At 46.6% G+C, this 19,601-nt stretch overlaps 1 protein-coding gene across 2 annotated transcripts; it reads left to right on the top strand.

Annotated features, from left to right (window-relative positions):
• Positions 1-8,621: 8,621 nt before the first annotated feature.
• On the top strand, positions 8,622-19,182 carry LOC112895172 (ATP-dependent helicase BRM). Of its 2 annotated transcripts, XM_025963089.1 has the most exons (15): positions 8,622-9,046; positions 9,665-10,912; positions 11,054-12,376; positions 12,564-12,676; positions 12,900-12,987; positions 13,082-13,168; positions 13,312-13,404; positions 13,519-13,602; positions 14,208-14,411; positions 14,865-15,110; positions 15,194-16,735; positions 16,833-17,049; positions 17,134-17,354; positions 17,799-18,047; positions 18,170-19,182. In XM_025963089.1, exons 1-15 carry the CDS (start codon positions 8,909-8,911, stop codon positions 18,830-18,832), a joined length of 6,516 nt encoding a protein of 2,171 aa, XP_025818874.1. In that variant the 5' UTR covers positions 8,622-8,908; the 3' UTR covers positions 18,833-19,182. The 2 variants fall into 2 exon arrangements, with proteins under 2 accessions (XP_025818874.1, XP_025818864.1); XM_025963079.1 differs by having other exon boundaries at positions 8,909-9,046; positions 16,833-17,354.
• The last annotated feature ends 419 nt before the right edge of the window (positions 19,183-19,601 follow it).

Genomic DNA, 19,601 nt, shown 5'->3' with positions numbered 1-19,601 from the left:
CTGCATAAATGTGTGCAGTGAAACAGCCACTTGCTGCTTGGCACAATGTTGAGTTACCATGCCTGGTGACTTTTTTTATAAAAAAAACATATGTATGCCATTGCACACATTGTGACTCCGAGGTTAGGATGTAGCTGGAGAGACCTAGATAAGCTTGGCTGCTATGACAGGGTACGTAAGTAAACCGTCGAAGATGTGCTATCGTACCAAAGAAGAGGGCAAAAATTGCAGCAGCAAAAGGCGAGAGTTGATGTCTGTCAGGCTCAAGATCCAGGTGGTAAGGTGCAGGAAACAACGGCAGTATTTTCAGAGTAGAGTGCTGGCCTGTCTCCATGGAGGTCTCCGATCATGGCGGCGCCTTATCCCGGTCGGGGCCAAACACGCAAGTCGCACTCCACCTCCACCAACCTCTCCCCCTCGATCTCATCGGAGTTTGTTCGTGATCCTCGAAGCCATTGCCGTGGATTTGTTCATGAATCATGATTCTCACTTTCTCAGCGATGCGCATCACACCCTCCAATCAATGTCGGGCGCAGACGGCGAGCGCGTGCCGTCTCCCTGAAGCCTCGGAACACATCGTGCACCAGTATGTGCCTCTCGCCGAGGTGCTTGTCCTCGACCTCCACGCTGTTGACGCGGACGGATCCCGCCGGGTGTCGCGGGCGCGCGACAGCCTTGCTTGGCGAGCATGGCCGTCTTCCCGTTCCAGGCGGGACGGGCTGTATAGAGGTTAGAGGCAGTCCGGCGGCAGCTCGACGGCCTCGCGGACCTCCTGCATATACGCGGCATCACGTGACAGAGGTCACGGCGGCGTGGTTGCCGCCGATGATGGCGGCCAGGCGCCGGCGGCGGACCACCCAGGGCTGGACGGTAAATGAAACACCGTCCACCCCTAGGTTCGTTATGGACCGTTGGATCAGGCTTGCCCCGCCGAGATTGACAAGCGCTGTCGCGGAAGGGTCCCTTCCCAACCTTTCCTCGCTCGACCAAGTCCGCGCCGGCCGCCCACGCCACGCACCGGTCGCCGCGCATCCCCGGCAGGCAGCCGCCCCGCCCTGCTCCAGCGGCCGTATCCCACTATCCCAGGCGAGCTGGAACACGTCCCGGCGCACCAGCACCATGGTGAGCCCGTCGACGAGCTAGCAAGGCGCCGTTGGTGGCGCGGGTGAACGTAACGCCGCAGAGGCGGCGGCGTACGATGGCCTTGGTGGTCACTCGGCGAGCATGGTCCTGCGAGTGCCGAGGGCGATGGAGCTAGCACACCGAAGCCTGCGAGGAGCTCCGGTTGCGTCGGCGGCGGCTCGACGGCCTGGTGCTTACGTGCCTCGCACTCGCACCCAGGACCCAGCGATCAGATGTCAACAACTACTCATCACGTGGCACGCACCCGGCGTCCCTGCTGAACTGAACAGGGCAAAGGCATGTCTGTACACCTCGCTACGGCCCTGAGAGCAGCTGCAAAGGCCAAAGGGACGACAATGTCGTTGAAACATGCAGGCTTTACTTTGCCCCAAGACTTGTTCACATAAACTGTGTCTGTGTGTGGTTACTGGAATGAGAGACGAACGAAGTTTCAGCTTTCACAAGCAGGAGCACTAGTCAGGTGTCCCCACTGCATGCCGACTGAACAACCAGCCAGCTACTGCTGCCAGACCAAACTGATCTCTGGGGTCTGGGCTCTGATCTGGCCAAGAAAGTAGAGAGCTGAGCCCAGATTATATGTCGTGTGGGCACGATAGAAACGTACAGCAGGTCATCATGTCCAAGAACACAGGGGGACATGACATCCCCCTTCCCCATCCCTGCAGAGGCTGCAGCCATGGGCCGGAGTCATTTGTGATGAGGCAGCTGCTGCTGCTGCTTCCTGCCTGAAGCAGCCAGCCACTGCTGCCGCCGGCGACCTCGGAGTCGGAGGCCGTGTGATGCACTCCTATATACTATGATCCTATCACAGGGCTGCTGGAAGCCTGAAACGTAGTACTGATGCATCTGTCTCGCGAAAATGTTAGGCTAATAATTCACCCATCCACCACTAGCTTTGCATTGGCTACTGCAGTAGTTCAAGTGCTTGCTACTACGACCGTACCCTTTTGTCAGTAAGTGTAGCTGTATTATGTCCGCCTGCAGACTGTAACAATCGATAAGTTTCCCTGTTGGATCAAGAGAGTGTCAGGCATGGAACATTCTCAGATGATGCTACTACTCTTACGTGTATACCCCCAGCACGCGACAGACCTTTATTTGAGATGCCCCCAGCTTTAAGCGCAATTTTAGTTGAAGATGGTGGGTACCATGCAACAACCAAGAGGGTAGCTAAATTAGGACGACGCCACGCCACGCCACTTGTTCAATTCAGCACCATGCCCAAACACCTCGACTAGCTCATGAGCAGAATTCTCCGGAACAAAGCAAGGAATGATCCTGATGACCAAAAAGACAGGGCCCATCCCGTCAAGATTGACGCTGAGAAAAGAAAAGGATTAGTATGTACTAGGAGCCAAAAACAAAAGAAGAGCAAGCAACATCTTTGTTGGCCCTAAAGGAAGAGCACTCACTCACCAATGGGGCGCTGCGCTCCACTGTAGTGTTAGCAGGGTCCACGAGGGAGAAAAGGAACAAAAGCTCATTCCTCGAACAACACCCGCCGCCGGCACACGATCCAACGAGAAAAAAGGCAGGCAGCGTCAGGCCGTCAGGGATCCAGGAGAAGGGAGGTGGAGTGAACTGTGAAGCATTTATTTGAGCATATCCATGGAAGATGCCGCCGAAGCAGATGCTCCCTCCCTCCTCGACTCGACTCACTCGTGTCCATCTACCCCTCTTTCTCTTTCTTTCTCGCCCCAAATCTCTTCAGCTATAAATCCAGTACGCCTCGATCTGGATCCAGGCATGAGATGAGATGAGATGAGATAGATCCTGGCACGGTGGTGGTGGCCGCCATGCCAATGCTGCTCTGCTCAGGAGGCTCTGGCGCATCGCCGGCCTTGATGATGAGCTGCTGCCGGCGTCGCGTCGGCGGCACCGTGGCTTCCGCTCTTCCCCGGCAGCGGCGGCGGGGACGCCGGAGCGGAGGAAGGGGGATCTGATTCCTACGCAGTTCGTCTCGTCTGTGGCTTCTCGCTTCTGCAGGGCAAGTCGAATCCTTTGGCATGTACTAGCACGTTGAGTACTTGAGTGACATATACCCGTATGTTCTGAACAAATACACTAGTGCTTCAGCTGTGACCTTCCTGCTTATTATGGTTTCTGAAGATACATCTTTTTTTTTCTTCTACAAACATTCTAAAGATGCAAATTTGTTCAGCGCCCTAGATTGCCGAATAGCCAGCCGTTCGGGGTTGTAAATCTAGGAGTTCATTAGGCCATCAATTTAGATGAAGAAAGAAAGATCAACAGTTTGCAGAATAGTAGTATTAGCAACTAACAGTCTTCAAAGAAGAAAAAAATCGAGTTTTTACTTTTCTTGGACGGGGCTTTTACATTTGCATCAAGGTCAGTTCATCAGTTTTGAGTCACTTTGTAGATCGAGTACGACTGGTCTGAACTCGGATGGAACGAAACAGCTTCATCAGGTTCTGAAAAGCATGCATTCCCTTATTACTCATCGTCGTCGTGTTCACGCACTTCAGCTGTCAGTCTGCCAGCTTCAGTTTAGGGCTGTTGGAATAGCTAGCTTGTTTCCTGTGCCCTAGTTTAGGTTGTTTGGTTCCTTAGAATTTATTTTAAACCATGTCAGTCACATCAAATGTTCGGATACTGATTAGAAAAACTAAACATAAGCTAATTATAAAACTAATTGCATAACGCATAAGACTAGACTTATTCATAATTGTAGCATCATATGAGCTAATCATGGACTAATTAGGCTTAATAGATTCATCTCGCGAATAAGGCTAGTGTTTTGAAATTTATTTTATCATTAGTCTATATTTAATACTATTAATTAGCATCTAAACATCTAATGCAGCGGGGCCGGTGAACTAAACACACCTTTAGACCAATCCTAGAAGTTAATGCACTGCGTGACGTGACACTTATAACTGACAGAAGAAGCTGACACGAAAACTGCGCCAATCCATTGGCCGCCAGAACAAACAGTTGACAGTCCGACAGAACCGTTGACCTGCGATGTACAGCTGGCAGTTGCAGGATCCTTCTTGCCTTTTCCCGAGGTGTACAGCTAGTCAGTGTCAACTCAGGAGACTGCGATGTACAGCCAGTATGATTTCTGTAAAAAAAAACAGAGGCCTAATCTGTTTATTCTCCCGCGCTTATTTGCCCTTCCATACAAAAATGCTACTGTACAGTACTCGTTAACGCAAAGCTAAATAACACGTTTTTTTTCGAGACAGTTTCACAATTCGCAGGGAGGCATCGCTTCACACTTGTTCTTACGTTTGATGTCTATGGGTACACCTACGAAACACGATGTCGTCGTCTCGATGTAACCATGATACAACAACAACAACCACCACTTAGCCTTTTGTCCCAAGCAAGTTGGGGTAGGCTAGAGATGAAACCCACAGAAAACAAGAATAAGAAACACAAAAAGGGCACAAGCCAAAGGAAGAATTAGGGGTTAAACAAAAAGTAACAAAGGTCACGGTTCAGGTACGTTAATTGCTAATCTCCAAGCGCTCCTATCCATAGCTAATTCCTTAGCGATATTCAACTCCTTAAGGTCTCTCTTAACCGTCTCGTCCCAAGTCAGTCTAGGTCTACCTCTACCTCTCTTTACATTATCGCCCCGCTTTAAAACTCCACTACGCACCGGCGCCTCGAGAGGCCTCCATTATACATGTCCAAACCATCTCAACCGATGTTGAATCAACTTCTCCTCGATAGGTGCCACCCCGACCCTATCTCGAATCTCTTCGTTCCGGACTCTATCCCTTCTTGTATGTCCGCAGAACCAACGCAGTAGGCCAACATTCGGCACCGTATAGCATCGCCGGACGAATCGCCGTCCTATAGAACTTACCTTTTAGCCTCTGTGGCACCTTCTTGTCACAAAGGACGCTCGAAGCCTGCCGTCACTTCAACCAACCGGTTGAAATTCTATATCTAACATCTTCATCAATGTCTCCATCTTTCTGAAGCATTGATCCTAGGTACCGAAAAGTATCCTTCTTGGCCACCACTTGACCTTCGAGGGTAACGTCCCCATCCTCATACCTAGTCGGGCTAAAGTCGCACATCATATACTCGGTCTTGGTCCTACTCAGTCTGAACCCCCTCGACTCTAACGTGTGTCTCCACAGCTCTAACTTCATATTAACCCCTGCTCTACTCTCATCAACTAGCACCACATCATCAGCAAAGAGCATACACCAAGGGATATCACCTTGTATGTCCCTTGTGACCTCATCCATCACCAAAACAAATAGATAAGAGCTCAATGCTGACCCCTGATGTGGTCCTATTTTAATTGGAAAGTCACTGGTATCGCCATCACATGTTCGAACACAAGTCATCGCATCCTTGTACATATCCTTGATGAGGGTAATATACTTAGTTGGGACTTTGTGTTTTTCCAAGGCCCACCACATCACGTCTCTCGGTACTTTGTCATATGCCTTCTCTAGGTCAATAAAGATCATGTGTAAATCCTTCTTCTCCTCTCTATATCTCTCCATCAACTGTTGTACTAAGAAAATCGCCTCCATGGTCGACCTCCCAGGCATGAACCCAAACTGATTTTGGGTCACCCTTGTCAATCTTCTTAGACGATGCTCGATAACCCTCTCCCACAACTTCATCGTATGGCTCATCAGCTTAATCCCTCGGTAGTTAGTATAACTTTGAACATCTCCCTTATTCTTGAAGATCGGTACTAATATACTTCTCCTCCAATCCTCCGGCATCTTGTTTGACCAGAAAATTAGGTTAAAAAGCTTAGTTAACCATACTACCGCTCTCTCGCCCAGGCATCTCCACACCTCAATGGGGATGCCATCGAGACCCATCGCTTTACCTCCCTTCATTCTCTTCAGAGCCTCCCCGATCTCTGCCTCCTGAATCCTCCTCACAAAGCGTCTGTTGGTATCATCAAATGAGTCGGCCAACTCGAAGGTAGGACCCTCATTTTCCTCATTAAACAACTTATCAAAGTATTCTCGCCATCTATCCTTGATCTCCTCATCCTTCACCAGAAGTCGATCTGTCCCATCCTTGATGCATTTGATTTGGTTTATGTCCCTTGTCTTCCTCTCGCGGGTCCTAGCTATCCTATAAATGTCCTTCTCTCCTTCCTTCGTACCTAGCCGTTGATAAACGTCATCAAAAGCCTGACCTTTCGATACACTTACAGCTCGCTTTGCACACCTCTTCGCTAATCTATAGCCCTCGATGTTGGTTGCGCTCTTGTCGAGGTGAAGGCGTTTGAAACACTCATTCTTCTCCTTAATAGCCCTTTGCACCTCGTCATTCCACCACCAAGTCTTTTTCACTTCCTGCTTGCCTCCCATACTCACACCAAACACTTCTGAGTCCACCTTCCGAACACATGTCGCCATCTTTAGCCACATATCATCTACATCTGCTCCTTCTTCCCAAGGCCCCTCGCCTAGCATCCTCTCCTTAAACGTTTGTGCCTCTTCCCCTCTAAGCTTCCACCACTTCGTTCTCGCAATCTTGGCACGTTTGTCCCGGTGGGCACGTACCCAAAAACGAAAATCCGCCACCACAAGCTTGTGTTGGGGGACAACACACTCCCCAGGTATCACCTTACAATCTAAGCAGGCACGTCTATCCTCTCTCTTAGGAAGGATAAAATCGATTTGGCTCGAGCATTGTCCACTATGGAAGGTCACTAGATGGGACTTCCTCTTTCTAAAGAGGGTATTCGCTAATAGCAGGTCGTAGGCCAACGCAAAATTCAAAACATCCTCCCCCCTCGTTCCTACTACCATACCTGAAACCCCCGTGTACTCGCTCATATCCTACATTAGTCGCACCCACATGGCCATTGAGGTCTCCTCCTATGAAGAGCTTCTCACTGATAGACACGGTACTAACCATGCTATCGAGATCTTCCCAGAACTGACTCTTGGAGCTCTCACTAAGACCTACCTGAGGGGCATAGGCACTGATCACATTCAGAATCAAATCTCCAATAACCAACCGCACTAGGATAATCCGGTCGCCTTGCCTCCTAACATCTACAACTCCATCCTTAAGGGTCTTATCGATCAAGATGCCTACACCATTCCTACCCGAAGTTATCCCCGTGTACCAAAGCTTGAAGCCAGAACCCTCCACCTCCTTCGCCTTTTGGCCCTTCCATTTAATCTCCTGCACGCATAGAATATTTACACGCCTCCTAATTGCTACATCGACTAGTTCTCTTAACTTACCTGTTAGAGACCCTACGTTCCAACTACCTAGACGAATCCTAGTTGGCTCGGCTAGCTTCCTTACCCTTCGCACCCGTCGAGAGAAATGCGAAGACTCTTGCTCATTTTTCACTACACCTGGGCGCAGATGTAGCGCGCCACAGAGGTTGCGACGACCCGACCCTTGCTCACTTATCATCGTACCCGGATCACGATACGACGCGCCCCTAAGGGGATGACGACGCGACCCTTGCCCATTTAACACCACACCCGGGTTCTGATGTAGCGCGTCGCTAAGAGGGTTACGCCCCAACGAATTTCTTATGGGTTTCATTTCCATTAGAGTGGCTGATTTTTTACGCTAGTTCGCCAAACCTAACACAACCCTCCACATTTTCTCATCGCGGGTTTGGGACCGGCAACGACAGTGTTTCGGTGTAACCATGATACAAACGGAAATCTCCACGTGGAAATATATGGAAATCTTTTTTTTTCTGAAAAGAAAAATGTATGGAGATCTCCACAGAAAAAGATCAAAATTACTTCACCATAATGTACATTTAGGAACTGCCAAGGAGTTTGTTGCCCATCCCTCTCCTTTTAATTACTCACATGATCATGACTTTACTCCATGGTTGTGGTGTAGTACCACAATGAGCTGTGACCTAGGCTCTGTTTGGATCCCATCTTATAGACTAAAGTTCCAAATAAAATAACTAAAAGTGACTTATACGTTTTAGTTCCATTAGTCCCTCCCCAAAGAGGAGCTAAAAGGAGAAGTCATGTGGGCCTGCCCCTCATTTATTAGTCCCTCCCCGTTATTTTCGTCACTCGATCCAAACAGGAGGTAACAGTTGTTTTAGTTGGTGGGATCCAAAAGTCTAAAAAAACCGAAAAACAAATAAATGGATACTAATTGTCGTATATTTATGGCAATCCAATTCTCATGCGGAATTCAACACTCCTACTAATACTTTAAGTTAATACCATTCGCTCAGACGTGCTATATGGAGTATACCGCTGTCCTTGAAACTCTAAATCTTAACCGTTTTCTTGTCGCCTTGTGCCATTCCAAACTTATCCCAATTTTTAAGGAAAGAAGTAACCTGGTTAGGACAATGCCATTAGCTCGGACAAGCTGCCCGAGCCACAAAAGATCATGGTCACAAGGCTCAGTATAAATTTATAAATTTTTTGAGGGGCTCCATGAAAATATCCCTGTATCTCCCTTTTAACTTAAAGACCCTCGAGCTCGATATAATTTAAGATCCGAGCACCCAAACTGGGTCTCCTTCCCCTTCCCCGGCTTCTCGCGTTAAAAAAACCAGTCGAATCCAAGGAGACAAAAGACACAGAAATCTCCATTCCCAAACCCGGATTAGGGCTTGACTGCCCCCACCAGCCACCGGAGCCCCGCAGCCCGCCTCCGGGGGGCCATCTCCGGCGACGATCCGGCGACCCGCGGCGCCGCGCGGGCCCGGTCGACCTAGATCTGCCGCGGACGCATGAGGGAACCCCGAATCGGCCAGATCTAGAAGCTTGCGCGCCCTCCCGGGACCCCCGGGCCTGCCACCATGCAGCCCAGCGGGGGGCCCTCCGGCAGCTCGCGGAGCTCCCCGGCGACGTCGCCGCGGCCGGAGCAGCCGCAGCCGGGGACCCCGGCGTCGGCGCAGCAGCAGTCCCAGCAGCAGCAGCTAGGGTTTAGGAGCCAGGTAGGCCTTGCCTTGTCTGCCCCACCCCGGCTCTGTGGGATTCGAATTTATTTTGGGTGGTCGTTTTTTTTGTTCTCGGGGGCGATGTGATTGGTGGGGAACCGTGCGCCTGCGCGCGCGTGGTTGTTGGGATTCGGGAAAAAAATCTTGCGGCCGTGGCGAAAAGCCCTCCCGTCTTTACATGGCCTGCCGCAAACGGCAACGAGGTCTTCTCAACCCTCCCGCAGCGCAGGAGTGTCAGTGCGGCTGGTTGGTTGTCTTGTCTTGTCCCATGGTGTTCTTCCGCTGGTCGGGTTCCGTTTCGATTTGGGTTTGCATGTGTTGTGTGTGTCTCCAGGTTCCCCAGCCCGTGGGGTTTCGTGTAGTCCCCGGTTTCAATTTAGAATTGTTGTCTGATTCTGATCCCGTCTCAATTCAGTTTGTTTTTTTTCCCCGAGTGATTTGGATAACCTCTGCTCTTTAGTGTGGTTGATGCGAATTTTTGTTTGCTTTTAGAAAATCCCAACCATTCAATCGGTTTTGTTTGCTTGTTGTCTTGATGCTGTGTTACAACTGGGTTTTTTCGGTTCTTGGTTTTGCGAGGTTTTAGACTTCTGAACGGGTCACATTCTGTTGCAGGGAATGATGCATCACCACGAACAGCAGCAAGCATACCAATCCGGTGCGCCACCTGGCATGATGGGACCAGGCGGCAGCGGTAGCTTCCCTCAGTCCTCCAGCGCAATGCCACCGTTCCAGGGTCAGAGGAACCTGCCGCTATCTGGCGGACCACAGGGCATGGTTGGAGGTCAGATGCACAACCAGGTGGCAATGCAGCAACAATACCTGAAGCTTGCGATGCAGCAGCAGCAGCAGCAGCAGAAGGTGGCCCAGGGTATGCTCCTCCAGCAGCAGGCCAAGATGAATATGCCGGGGTCATCATCAAGAGACCAAGATATGGTTAACAACCCTGCCAAGATGCAAGAGTTTATGGCCCTTCAGATGTTTAAGCGACAGGCTGAACATATTCAGCAGTCGGAGAAGCAGAAAGAGCAGGGACAACCAAGCAGTAATGAGCAAAGAACTGGTGATATGAGGCCTCCTATGCCTCCTCAAGGAGTACCTGGACAGCAGTTGCCGTCAGTGGGTATGATCAGGCCCATGCAGCCAATGCAAGGCCAGGTGGGCATGGGCAGTGCCGGTGGTGGCCCATTAACGCCATTGCAGTTTCAAGCCATCCAAGCCTGGGCAAAGGAGAACAACTTCGACCTGTCCAATCCTGCAAACATGAGTGCGATTTCTCAACTCCTGCCGATCTGGCAGTCCAGCAGGATGGCAGCCATGCAGAAGCAAAATGAGGCAAGTATGGCTGCGCAGCAGCAAGCAACGTCCTCGCAAATGAACAGCGATGCCCCAGGGCATGGCAATGTTGCCAGTCAGGGTGCCCCATTGAAGGCTAGGCAGCCCATTCCCCCGAGCTCAGTTTCTGGTGGAGAAGAGGCTAAGATAGTGAATTCGAGCAACTTGCAGTTGCAACAACAGTTATCTGCCCATAACAGGGATGGCTCAAATGCTGTGAGGCCACCTATGACAGTGGGTAATGGTGCACAGACGATGCATATCCCACAGAGTTCTGGGCATGTGAATAAGGTTCCTGAGCAATCCAATCCAAAAAATGTCCTTGCAAATTCAGAAGCGGTGCAGATGCAGCATGCGAGACAGATGCAGCAGCTTAACCAAGCTGCTGCCCCTACAGCAACCCCTGGCGAAACAGGAGGGTCACAGGCCCCAACTCCAAGTGCCCGGCCGCAAACGGGGCAAACGGGTTTCACAAAAAATCAACTTCATGTACTGAAAGCTCAGATATTAGCTTTTCGGCGTTTAAAGGTACAATAAAGATAAACCTTAAAAGTCTATTTTGTTTATGTTTATGAGATCCAGCCCGTAATTTTAAGATGCGGTTCAGCTGATCAATCTAATATCATTGCGGTTTTCTTTTTTGCTCCTTTTATTGTCCCTTGATATCAGCGTGGTGATCGTACACTCCCACCAGAAGTTCTTGAATTAATTGTAACTGGACGGCCTCCTGATTCACAAGGGCAGCAGATTTCTGGACCTCAGGCAACGCCTAACCGCGAAAGGCCTGGTGTAAGCAATGTGGATGAACATGGAAGGCAAATGGAGACTGGTGATAAAGCTCCTGAAAAACAGGCATTGTTGAAGGGACCCTGTTTACCAAAGGTGGAAGTTTCTGCTTCAGAAGACAAAGCTAGTCCTGCCAGTGGTCCTGGTCCCATGCAAGTGATGAAAGCTTCTCCGAAAGAGTCTCTTAAAATTGGACCAGTTTCAGTACCAGAGCATAGTAACAATACTGTGATTAAATCCGAGCAGGATCTAGAACGGGGTATCCAGAGAACACCTGGGAGAAGTGATTACAATGCTGAGAGGGGTAAATCTTTACCAGCAGAAAGTGATTCAGTAGATGCTGAGCAGACAAAAAGGGCGGCCTCGACAAGCAGTGCCCCAGTTCCAAGAGATGTTCCCAGAAAATACCATGGTCCATTATTCGATTTCCCATCCTTCACTAGGAGGCACGATTCCTTGGGACCTGCAAATTACAACAGTAATCTGTCACTAGGTTATGATGTGAAAGATTTATTAGCTCAGGAAGGAATGATAGTTCTTGGTAAGAAACGTGAGGATAACTTAAAAAAGATAAGTGGTTTGCTTGCTATTAATCTAGAGAGGAAAAGAATCCGGCCTGATCTTGTCTTGAGGCTACAGATTGAAGAAAAGAAGCTCAAACTCCTAGAACATCAGGCTCGGCTCCGAGATGAAGTTGAGCATGAGCAACAAGAAATAATGGCAATGCCAGATAGGATATACAGAAAGTTTGTCAGACAATGTGAACGTCAACGTTTTGAGCTTGCAAGACAAGTTCAGCAGATGCAGAAAGCCTCGAGAGAGAAGCAGCTGAAATCCATTTTCCAGTGGCGCAAGAAGCTTTTGGAGGCACATTGGGCCATTCGTGATGCTCGAATAACTCGTAATCGAGGGGTGGCCAAGTACCATGAAAGGATGTTGCGAGAATTCTCAAAGAGGAAAGATGATGATAGGAACAAAAGAATGGAGGCATTGAAAAACAATGATGTGGAAAGATACCGTCAAATTTTGTTGGAACAGCAAACTAGTGTTCCTGGTGATGCAGCTCAAAGATACAATGTTCTATCTTCTTTCCTGACTCAGACTGAAGAGTACCTTTATAAGCTTGGAGGAAAAATAACTGCTGCCAAGAGTCAGCAACAAGTAGAAGAAGCAGCAAATGCTGCAGCTGCAGCTGCACGGGCACAGGTATTTGACACTCTTCGCTTTGGGCTAGTGAAACAGCTTTGTCCCCTACCCCCTCCTCTTTTGGTTTCTTATCGCTGAATAGCAAAGCTTCCTGTAGACATTATCTAAAGCATTTGTGCCTCACTGCTGCATGTAACCAGGTTCCTTATTGCTAGTCCTATACATGAACATGCTTCTTGTTTTACAGGGTCTATCTGAGGAAGAAGTTAAGGCTGCTGCACAATGTGCTGGTCAGGAGGTTATGATAAGGAACACATTCTCTGAGATGAATGCACCAAGGGATAATACATCAGTTAACAAGTAAGAAATCGACAAAGTTGAAAATGTACTTGTATCAGAATTTTTTTTTCCAAGTTGCTGTTTCTTTACTTTAGAATTTAGATATGAACCTGGAGTAAATTTATGCTGCATTTTTGGAGCCTGCATTTTTTCCCCTATTTGCGGTAGGGTTTATCAGATTAGCTTCAAAACATACTTTTTCACTCTTAATAAGTTTTTTCTTATACCTCTTTCATATTTTTAGGTACTACAATTTAGCTCATGCTGTTAGTGAAAGTGTTACCAAGCAGCCATCACTGTTGCGAGCAGGAACTTTAAGGGACTACCAACTGGTAGGATGTCTACTTTTAACTGAAGTAATATTCATTTTCTTTGTATTAATGTCCTGTCACAGGAGATTTAAAATTCATTTTGTTGGTTATCTAGGTGGGCCTACAGTGGATGCTTTCTTTGTACAATAATAAGTTGAACGGTATTTTGGCTGATGAGATGGGTCTCGGCAAGACTGTGCAGGTGTGTAGCATCCCTTTCTTATTCTGGTTTGCTTGCTGTACTCCTGTTATATCACAACATTTTTCTTATCATCAATGCTTCCTCTTTTCATTCAATCCAATGCTGCTAGTTTATTTGTATGTCTGCGCTATTTGTTATCACAGGTTATGGCATTGATCGCATACCTGATGGAGTTTAAAGGGAATTATGGCCCACATCTCATAATAGTGCCAAATGCTGTCTTGGTCAATTGGAAGGTATGTCTTCCATGTCATTTCATGCTTTGAGGAGCTATTTTTTACTTTCCATTTCTAGATACTGTATTTGTTGTAGAAACTTAAAGTTTGCTGTGATATCTGTTCTTGGTTCAGAGTGAACTGCTAAATTGGCTGCCATCAGCATCTTGCATCTTTTACGTTGGTGCAAAGGACCAAAGGCAGAAGCTGTTCTCTCAAGTAAGCTACCTTTTCTTCTGGTAGCTTTTCATATGTCAAGCTTGTACATGCATTTTATTTTAGCAAAATTGCTGATACATTTCTTGTTGTGAACAAACACAATCAATTCCAATGACTTGCCCTGCCATCTCTTAGTTTGAAAACTTTCTAGAAGGGGATGGGCCATAATCATGCACTGTTTGATTTTGAAGGAACCACCTACTAAATTAGTATCATCACCCTTATTTTGCATACAGTGCTTACCTTTTATTGGATCTGTTTTCATGTCAACTGTATCCATCCTAAATATATAAGAACACATCAGCAAACATGCTTTAAACTATTTGGAGTAAGTTAAATTATGCTGTACGCGATTCCATTTTAGTTTTCTAGATCGGTCTATATCAGTCCCTGTACAGGTGCATTTTTGTGCAGTACAGGGGTATCATCTTCTTAGTTGAATGGCTGCTCTTATCAGTTGATCCCTGTTTATTCCTTGACTGAAAGTAATGCTTGCCACATTCTGTTACTTTGCATTGATAAGCTATCTTATAGCAAATACATGCGTATTTTCTTGTATTAGCTCTTGTAAAAATTTTGCTTCTAATTTTTGACTCGTCTCGCAGGAGGTTATGGCCATGAAATTTAATGTTCTTGTAACAACATATGAATTTGTTATGTTTGACCGTTCCAAGCTTTCAAGGGTTGATTGGAAGTACATTATAATTGATGAGGCGCAGCGGATGAAGGACAGAGACTCAGTCTTGGCGCGTGATCTTGATCGCTATCGCTGCCAACGGCGCCTCCTTCTCACTGGTACTCCTCTACAGGTAAACCAGATAAATGTGTATTGCTATTGTTGCCAGCATAGCTTTACTAAAAAAAGAGGCTCGCTTTATAATCTACTACCTCCATCCCAAAATATAACAACTTTTAGACTTAGCCAAAATCAAACATTTTCATCTTTGATCAATAATATTTCCAAAAATGATTACTTTTAAATAGAAAATGTTACATATTACGATAGTTGGTTTCATTATGAAAAAACTAATATCGTTTTTATATTGTCAATCTTTATGGGTTTTTTTTACCATCTACAGTCAAAGTTTGAAAGGTTTGACTTAGAGAAAATCTAAAGATAGCTATATTCTGGGATGGAGGTAGTACTGATGATAGGAGCCCCTTCTCTTTTTTACCAGTATAGCTATTTTATCATGTCATTAATGCACCTTTTTTGTTGTAGTTTTTTGTAGTTATTTAATGCATTTGGGAATTGATTGCAGAATGATCTCAAGGAGCTTTGGTCCCTCTTGAACCTGTTGCTTCCAGAAGTATTTGACAGTAGTAAGGCATTTCAAGATTGGTTCTCTAAGCCATTTCAGAGGGATGGTCAGACACATAGTGAAGAAGAAGATGATTGGCTTGAGACAGAGAAGAAAGTAATAATCATTCACAGGCTGCATCAGATTTTGGAACCTTTCATGCTACGTAGGCGTGTGGAAGATGTTGAAGGCTCACTTCCACGGAAGGTGCTATCCTTTTTTCGCATGTCACTCATTGGTCAATTTGTTTGGTAAGTTTGCAACATTATTAATCCGGCATGCTGTTGCAGGATTCTATTGTTTTGAGGTGTAGAATGTCTGCCATTCAAGGAGCTATATATGATTGGATCAAATCTACTGGTACTATTAGAGTTGATCCTGAAGATGAGAAACAACGTGCACAAAGAAATCCCATGTACCAGTTCAAGACATACAAGAACCTCAACAACAAGTGCATGGAGCTAAGAAAAGTTTGTAACCATCCTCTTCTGTCATATCCATTCTTGAATCATGGGAAAGATTTTATGATCAGATCTTGCGGGAAGTTGTGGAATCTTGATAGAATTTTAATTAAGCTTCATAGGGCAGGCCATCGTGTTCTCCTTTTTAGCACAATGACAAAACTTCTTGACATCATGGAAGACTATTTGCAATGGAGGCGACTTGTTTACAGGCGAATTGATGGAACAACAAGCTTGGAAGATCGAGAGTCGGCGATTGTTGACTTCAACAGGCCTAATTCTGATTGTTTTATATTCTTGCTTAGTATTCGTGCTGCTGGTAGGGGTCTGAATCTTCAGAGCGCAGACACTGTTGTAATATATGACCCTGATCCAAATCCACAAAACGAAGAGCAAGCAGTTGCTAGGGCCCATCGTATAGGGCAGACTAGGGAGGTGAAGGTTATTTACATGGAGGCTGTTGTTGATAACATATCTAGTTACCACAAAGAGGATGAGTTGAGAAATGGAGGGAGTGGAGATTTGGAGGATGATCTTGCTGGGAAAGATAGGTACATGGGATCAATTGAGAGTCTCATCCGCAACAATATCCAACAATACAAAATTGATATGGCAGATGAGGTCATTAATGCTGGTCGTTTTGATCAAAGAACAACCCATGAGGAAAGGCGGACGACTTTAGAGACACTCCTGCATGATGAAGAGAGATATCAAGAAACTGTTCATGACGTGCCTTCATTACAGGAAGTGAACCGAATGATTGCTAGGACTGAACGTGAAGTTGAACTTTTTGATCAGATGGATGAAGACTTTGATTGGACAGGGGATATGATGAAACATCATCAGGTTCCAAAGTGGCTTCGTGTTAGCTCTACTGAAGTAGATGCTGTTGTGGCAAGTCTATCCAAAAAGCCGTCTAGAAATATGTCGTCTGGTGGCATTGCTTTAGACACTAATGATACACCTGAGAAGAGAAGGGGTCGGCCAAAGGGTACTGGCAAGTATTCCATCTACAGGGAGATTGATGATGAAGATCTTGAAGAATCGGATGAAGATTCTGAAGAGAGGAATATCACCACACCCCTGCCTGATGAAGGGGAAATAGGGGAATTCGAAGATGAAGAGGACAATGATGATTCGGTACCTGATAACAAGGATGAATCAGAGGAAGAAGAGCCTATCCATGATGGCAGGTACAATTTTACTGATGGATTAGGTAGCAGAAAAGCTAACAGGATGGAAGAAGCTGGTTCCACAGGTTCTTCTTCTGGAAGCAGGAGATTACCACCACCTGCACCTTCCTCATCTTCAAAAAAATTGCGGTCCCTATCTGCTCTGGATGCCCGCCCTGGTTCTTTGTCAAGGAGAACTGTATGTGTTGACATATTGTTGTTATGTCTTTTTTGTTTCTCCTTGAATTTATATGTTAGTTAACTAGCTCATCATACTTTTAACTGGTAATTTGCAGCCTGATGACCTAGAGGAAGGTGAGATTGCAATGTCAGGTGACTCACATATGGACCTCCAGCAGTCAGGGAGCTGGAATCATGAACGTGATGACGGTGAGGATGAGCAGGTGTTGCAACCAAAAATAAAACGCAAAAGGAGTATCCGTGTTCGTCCAAGACCTAATGCAGAAAAGCAGGAAGATAGATCTGGCGGAGAAGGGGTCTTCCCCCAGCGTGGTACTCATCTTACATTTCAAGGAGATTGTGATTATAATTCACAATTTAAGTCTGACCTAGGTGCCCATCCTTTTGCTGATCCAGCTGCCAGGCAGCAAGACGCAGTTCATCCTATAGTCAAACAGAAGCGCAACATGCCATCTAAGAAGGTTTCGCCTGCTTCTAGGACAGGGAAATTGACTTACTTGTCTGGATCTGGTGAAGGATCTGCTGAACGCTCCAAGGAAAATTGGAGCAGTAAGGCCATTGACTCTGCTTCCCCAGAGTACCGCGGCACAAAGATGTCTGACAGTATGCAAAGAAAGGTATGCACACAAACTTACGCTCTTTGTGCAGTACTGCATTTATGGTGATTTGTTCTATTAAATGTTCTTCAAATTGAACGGGATTCTCTGGAGGAATTATCTGTAGAATTGAAAAGCTTTATCATGAAAGCACCTTTTTGCAAAAAATAATTTTAGTTTTGACAAGTTATGCTTAATGTGCTACATATTTTAACATCTGGGTCGCATGCAGTGGAAGTGTTTTTTTGTTAGCTGTATACGTATGCAATTGGAATTTAACATTTAGCATTATTTTGTGGCTCGTTCTGTTTCTTTGGCATGCCATATAGTATTTATCAATATTGTCTCAGCAGGGATTCTTTTGTTCCTTTGGCTTGTCATTGGCTCGTTATGTTTTACCCTTTTGTATATATACACTATCCCATATGGCTGAGCTGAAGCTGTTTTCGACCTGAATACCTGCAGTGCAAGAATGTGATAAGCAAGCTATGGAGGAGGATTGACAAAGAGGGTCATCAAATCATACCTAATATATCTTCTTGGTGGAGGAGGAATGAAAATTCCTCATTCAGAGGTCCAGCTGGTAGCACCCTTGACCTACAGAAAATTGAACAGCGAGTTGATGGATTCGAGTATAGCGCTGTAACCGAGTTCATAGCGGACATGCAGCAGATGTTGAAGAGTGTGGTTCAGCATTTCAGCTATAGGCATGAGGTAGTCCTACTGTTTTGCATCAAACATTGGTTATGTTTGTCATCTGTGCTTCTACTAGTTCTGAACTTGTGGTTGGTGTTGTAGCCTAATAGAATATTAATTTACTCCAATTAAAAATGCAGGTCCGGATAGAAGCTGAGACCCTCCATAACTTATTTTTCAACATAATGAAGATTGCCTTCCCAGACTCAGACTTCAGCGAAGCTAAGAATGCGATGTCATTTTCGAATCCTGGAGGAGCTGCAAGTGGCGTTGCTGGGCAGTCGACAAAGCACGCTGCTTTGGGCCATAAGCGGCGTGCTAGCACCAGTGAAGCAGAGCAGCATGGTTCGGGACATAGCAGGCATAATCAGCCTAGCGAGGTTCCTAGCCGGCCTCACAGTTCCAGATCTGATAGAGATTCGAGGCATTCTGGATCTGGCAGCAGGGATCAACTCCCGGATGGTGCTGGGTTATTGCACCCAAGCGATATGTTCATTGTTAAGAAGAAAAGACAAGAACGGCCAAGGAACAGCATTGGTTCTCCATCTAGCTCAGGCCGAGCTGGGCCGCTCTCACCAACCAACCCTGGGCGGCTGGGCCCAGTGCCCTCACCTAGAGGTGCCAGGATGCCATTCCAAAGGGATGCGCATCCGTCCCAGCAGTCGATGCATTCTACTGTTTGGGGTGCGCATTCAGATCATGGGGGGAGTTCCTCGACACCCGGCATTGGGGACATCCAGTGGGCCAAGCCAGCCAAGCGACAGAGGACTGACACTGGCAAGAGGCGGCCGAGCCATTTGTGAGGACTCTTTGCATCGCGGTGTACATTCTCTGGCATCCTTGATTGGTCTAACCTGTGAAGCGTGGACTCCAGTGGTGGGGGGCTCGTTCGCGTCATTTTGGCACCCTGTCGAGTCCATCCTTTGCATATATGACCGCCATGCTGGCCTTTTGTTGCTGTGGGCATCAGGAATTTTTTCCTTGTATGTTAGGCTCATCATTCTGTAAAGGGGGGGAATTCTTATGGTGGTGTGGTGCAGCTAGAAAATGCATTCACGTAGCATTGAATATGAGAGGATCAGCCGGCCTTGATAATAAATTAGCTGTTTATTCCCATGTTTTATGGGTCTAGTATCAGAGTGAATTCTGCGAATTTGGTATCATCGCGTCGGGGGCAAGCTTTGTTGCCCTCTGGCAACTCTTGATTACTTGTGTACCCAAAGCTTGTCTGCACTGTGATGATCCAAAGTCAGCGGTCACGTCACGGCCACGGCATCATGTTGCACATCTTCTGGAAAACCTCATTATTTCACTAGAATGGCTCAGTCCCTCGTATCCGTTTTGCCGCGACAGCTTTAAACTCCCGCCTGGAACAATGTTTGTCCCGTTTATTCTAGTAGAAGTTGGAAATATTTCGCTGCAGAGTGTTTATAGCTTGCCTTGGCAGCAGATTCTTGTGATGAGACACATTACATTTAAAATTTAAATGCGAAACAAACGGAGTTTTAGTTGGAGCATTTGCATCAGTGAAAATTTCAGAAAAACAACAAACATGCATTACAGCCAGCCTAC

Source organism: Panicum hallii, chromosome 1 (assembly GCF_002211085.1).
Source record: "Panicum hallii strain FIL2 chromosome 1, PHallii_v3.1, whole genome shotgun sequence".
Lineage (NCBI taxonomy): Eukaryota > Viridiplantae > Streptophyta > Magnoliopsida > Poales > Poaceae > Panicum > Panicum hallii.
The sequence above is the reverse complement of the archived record's forward strand: the minus strand, read 5'-3'. Positions and strand labels throughout refer to the sequence as shown.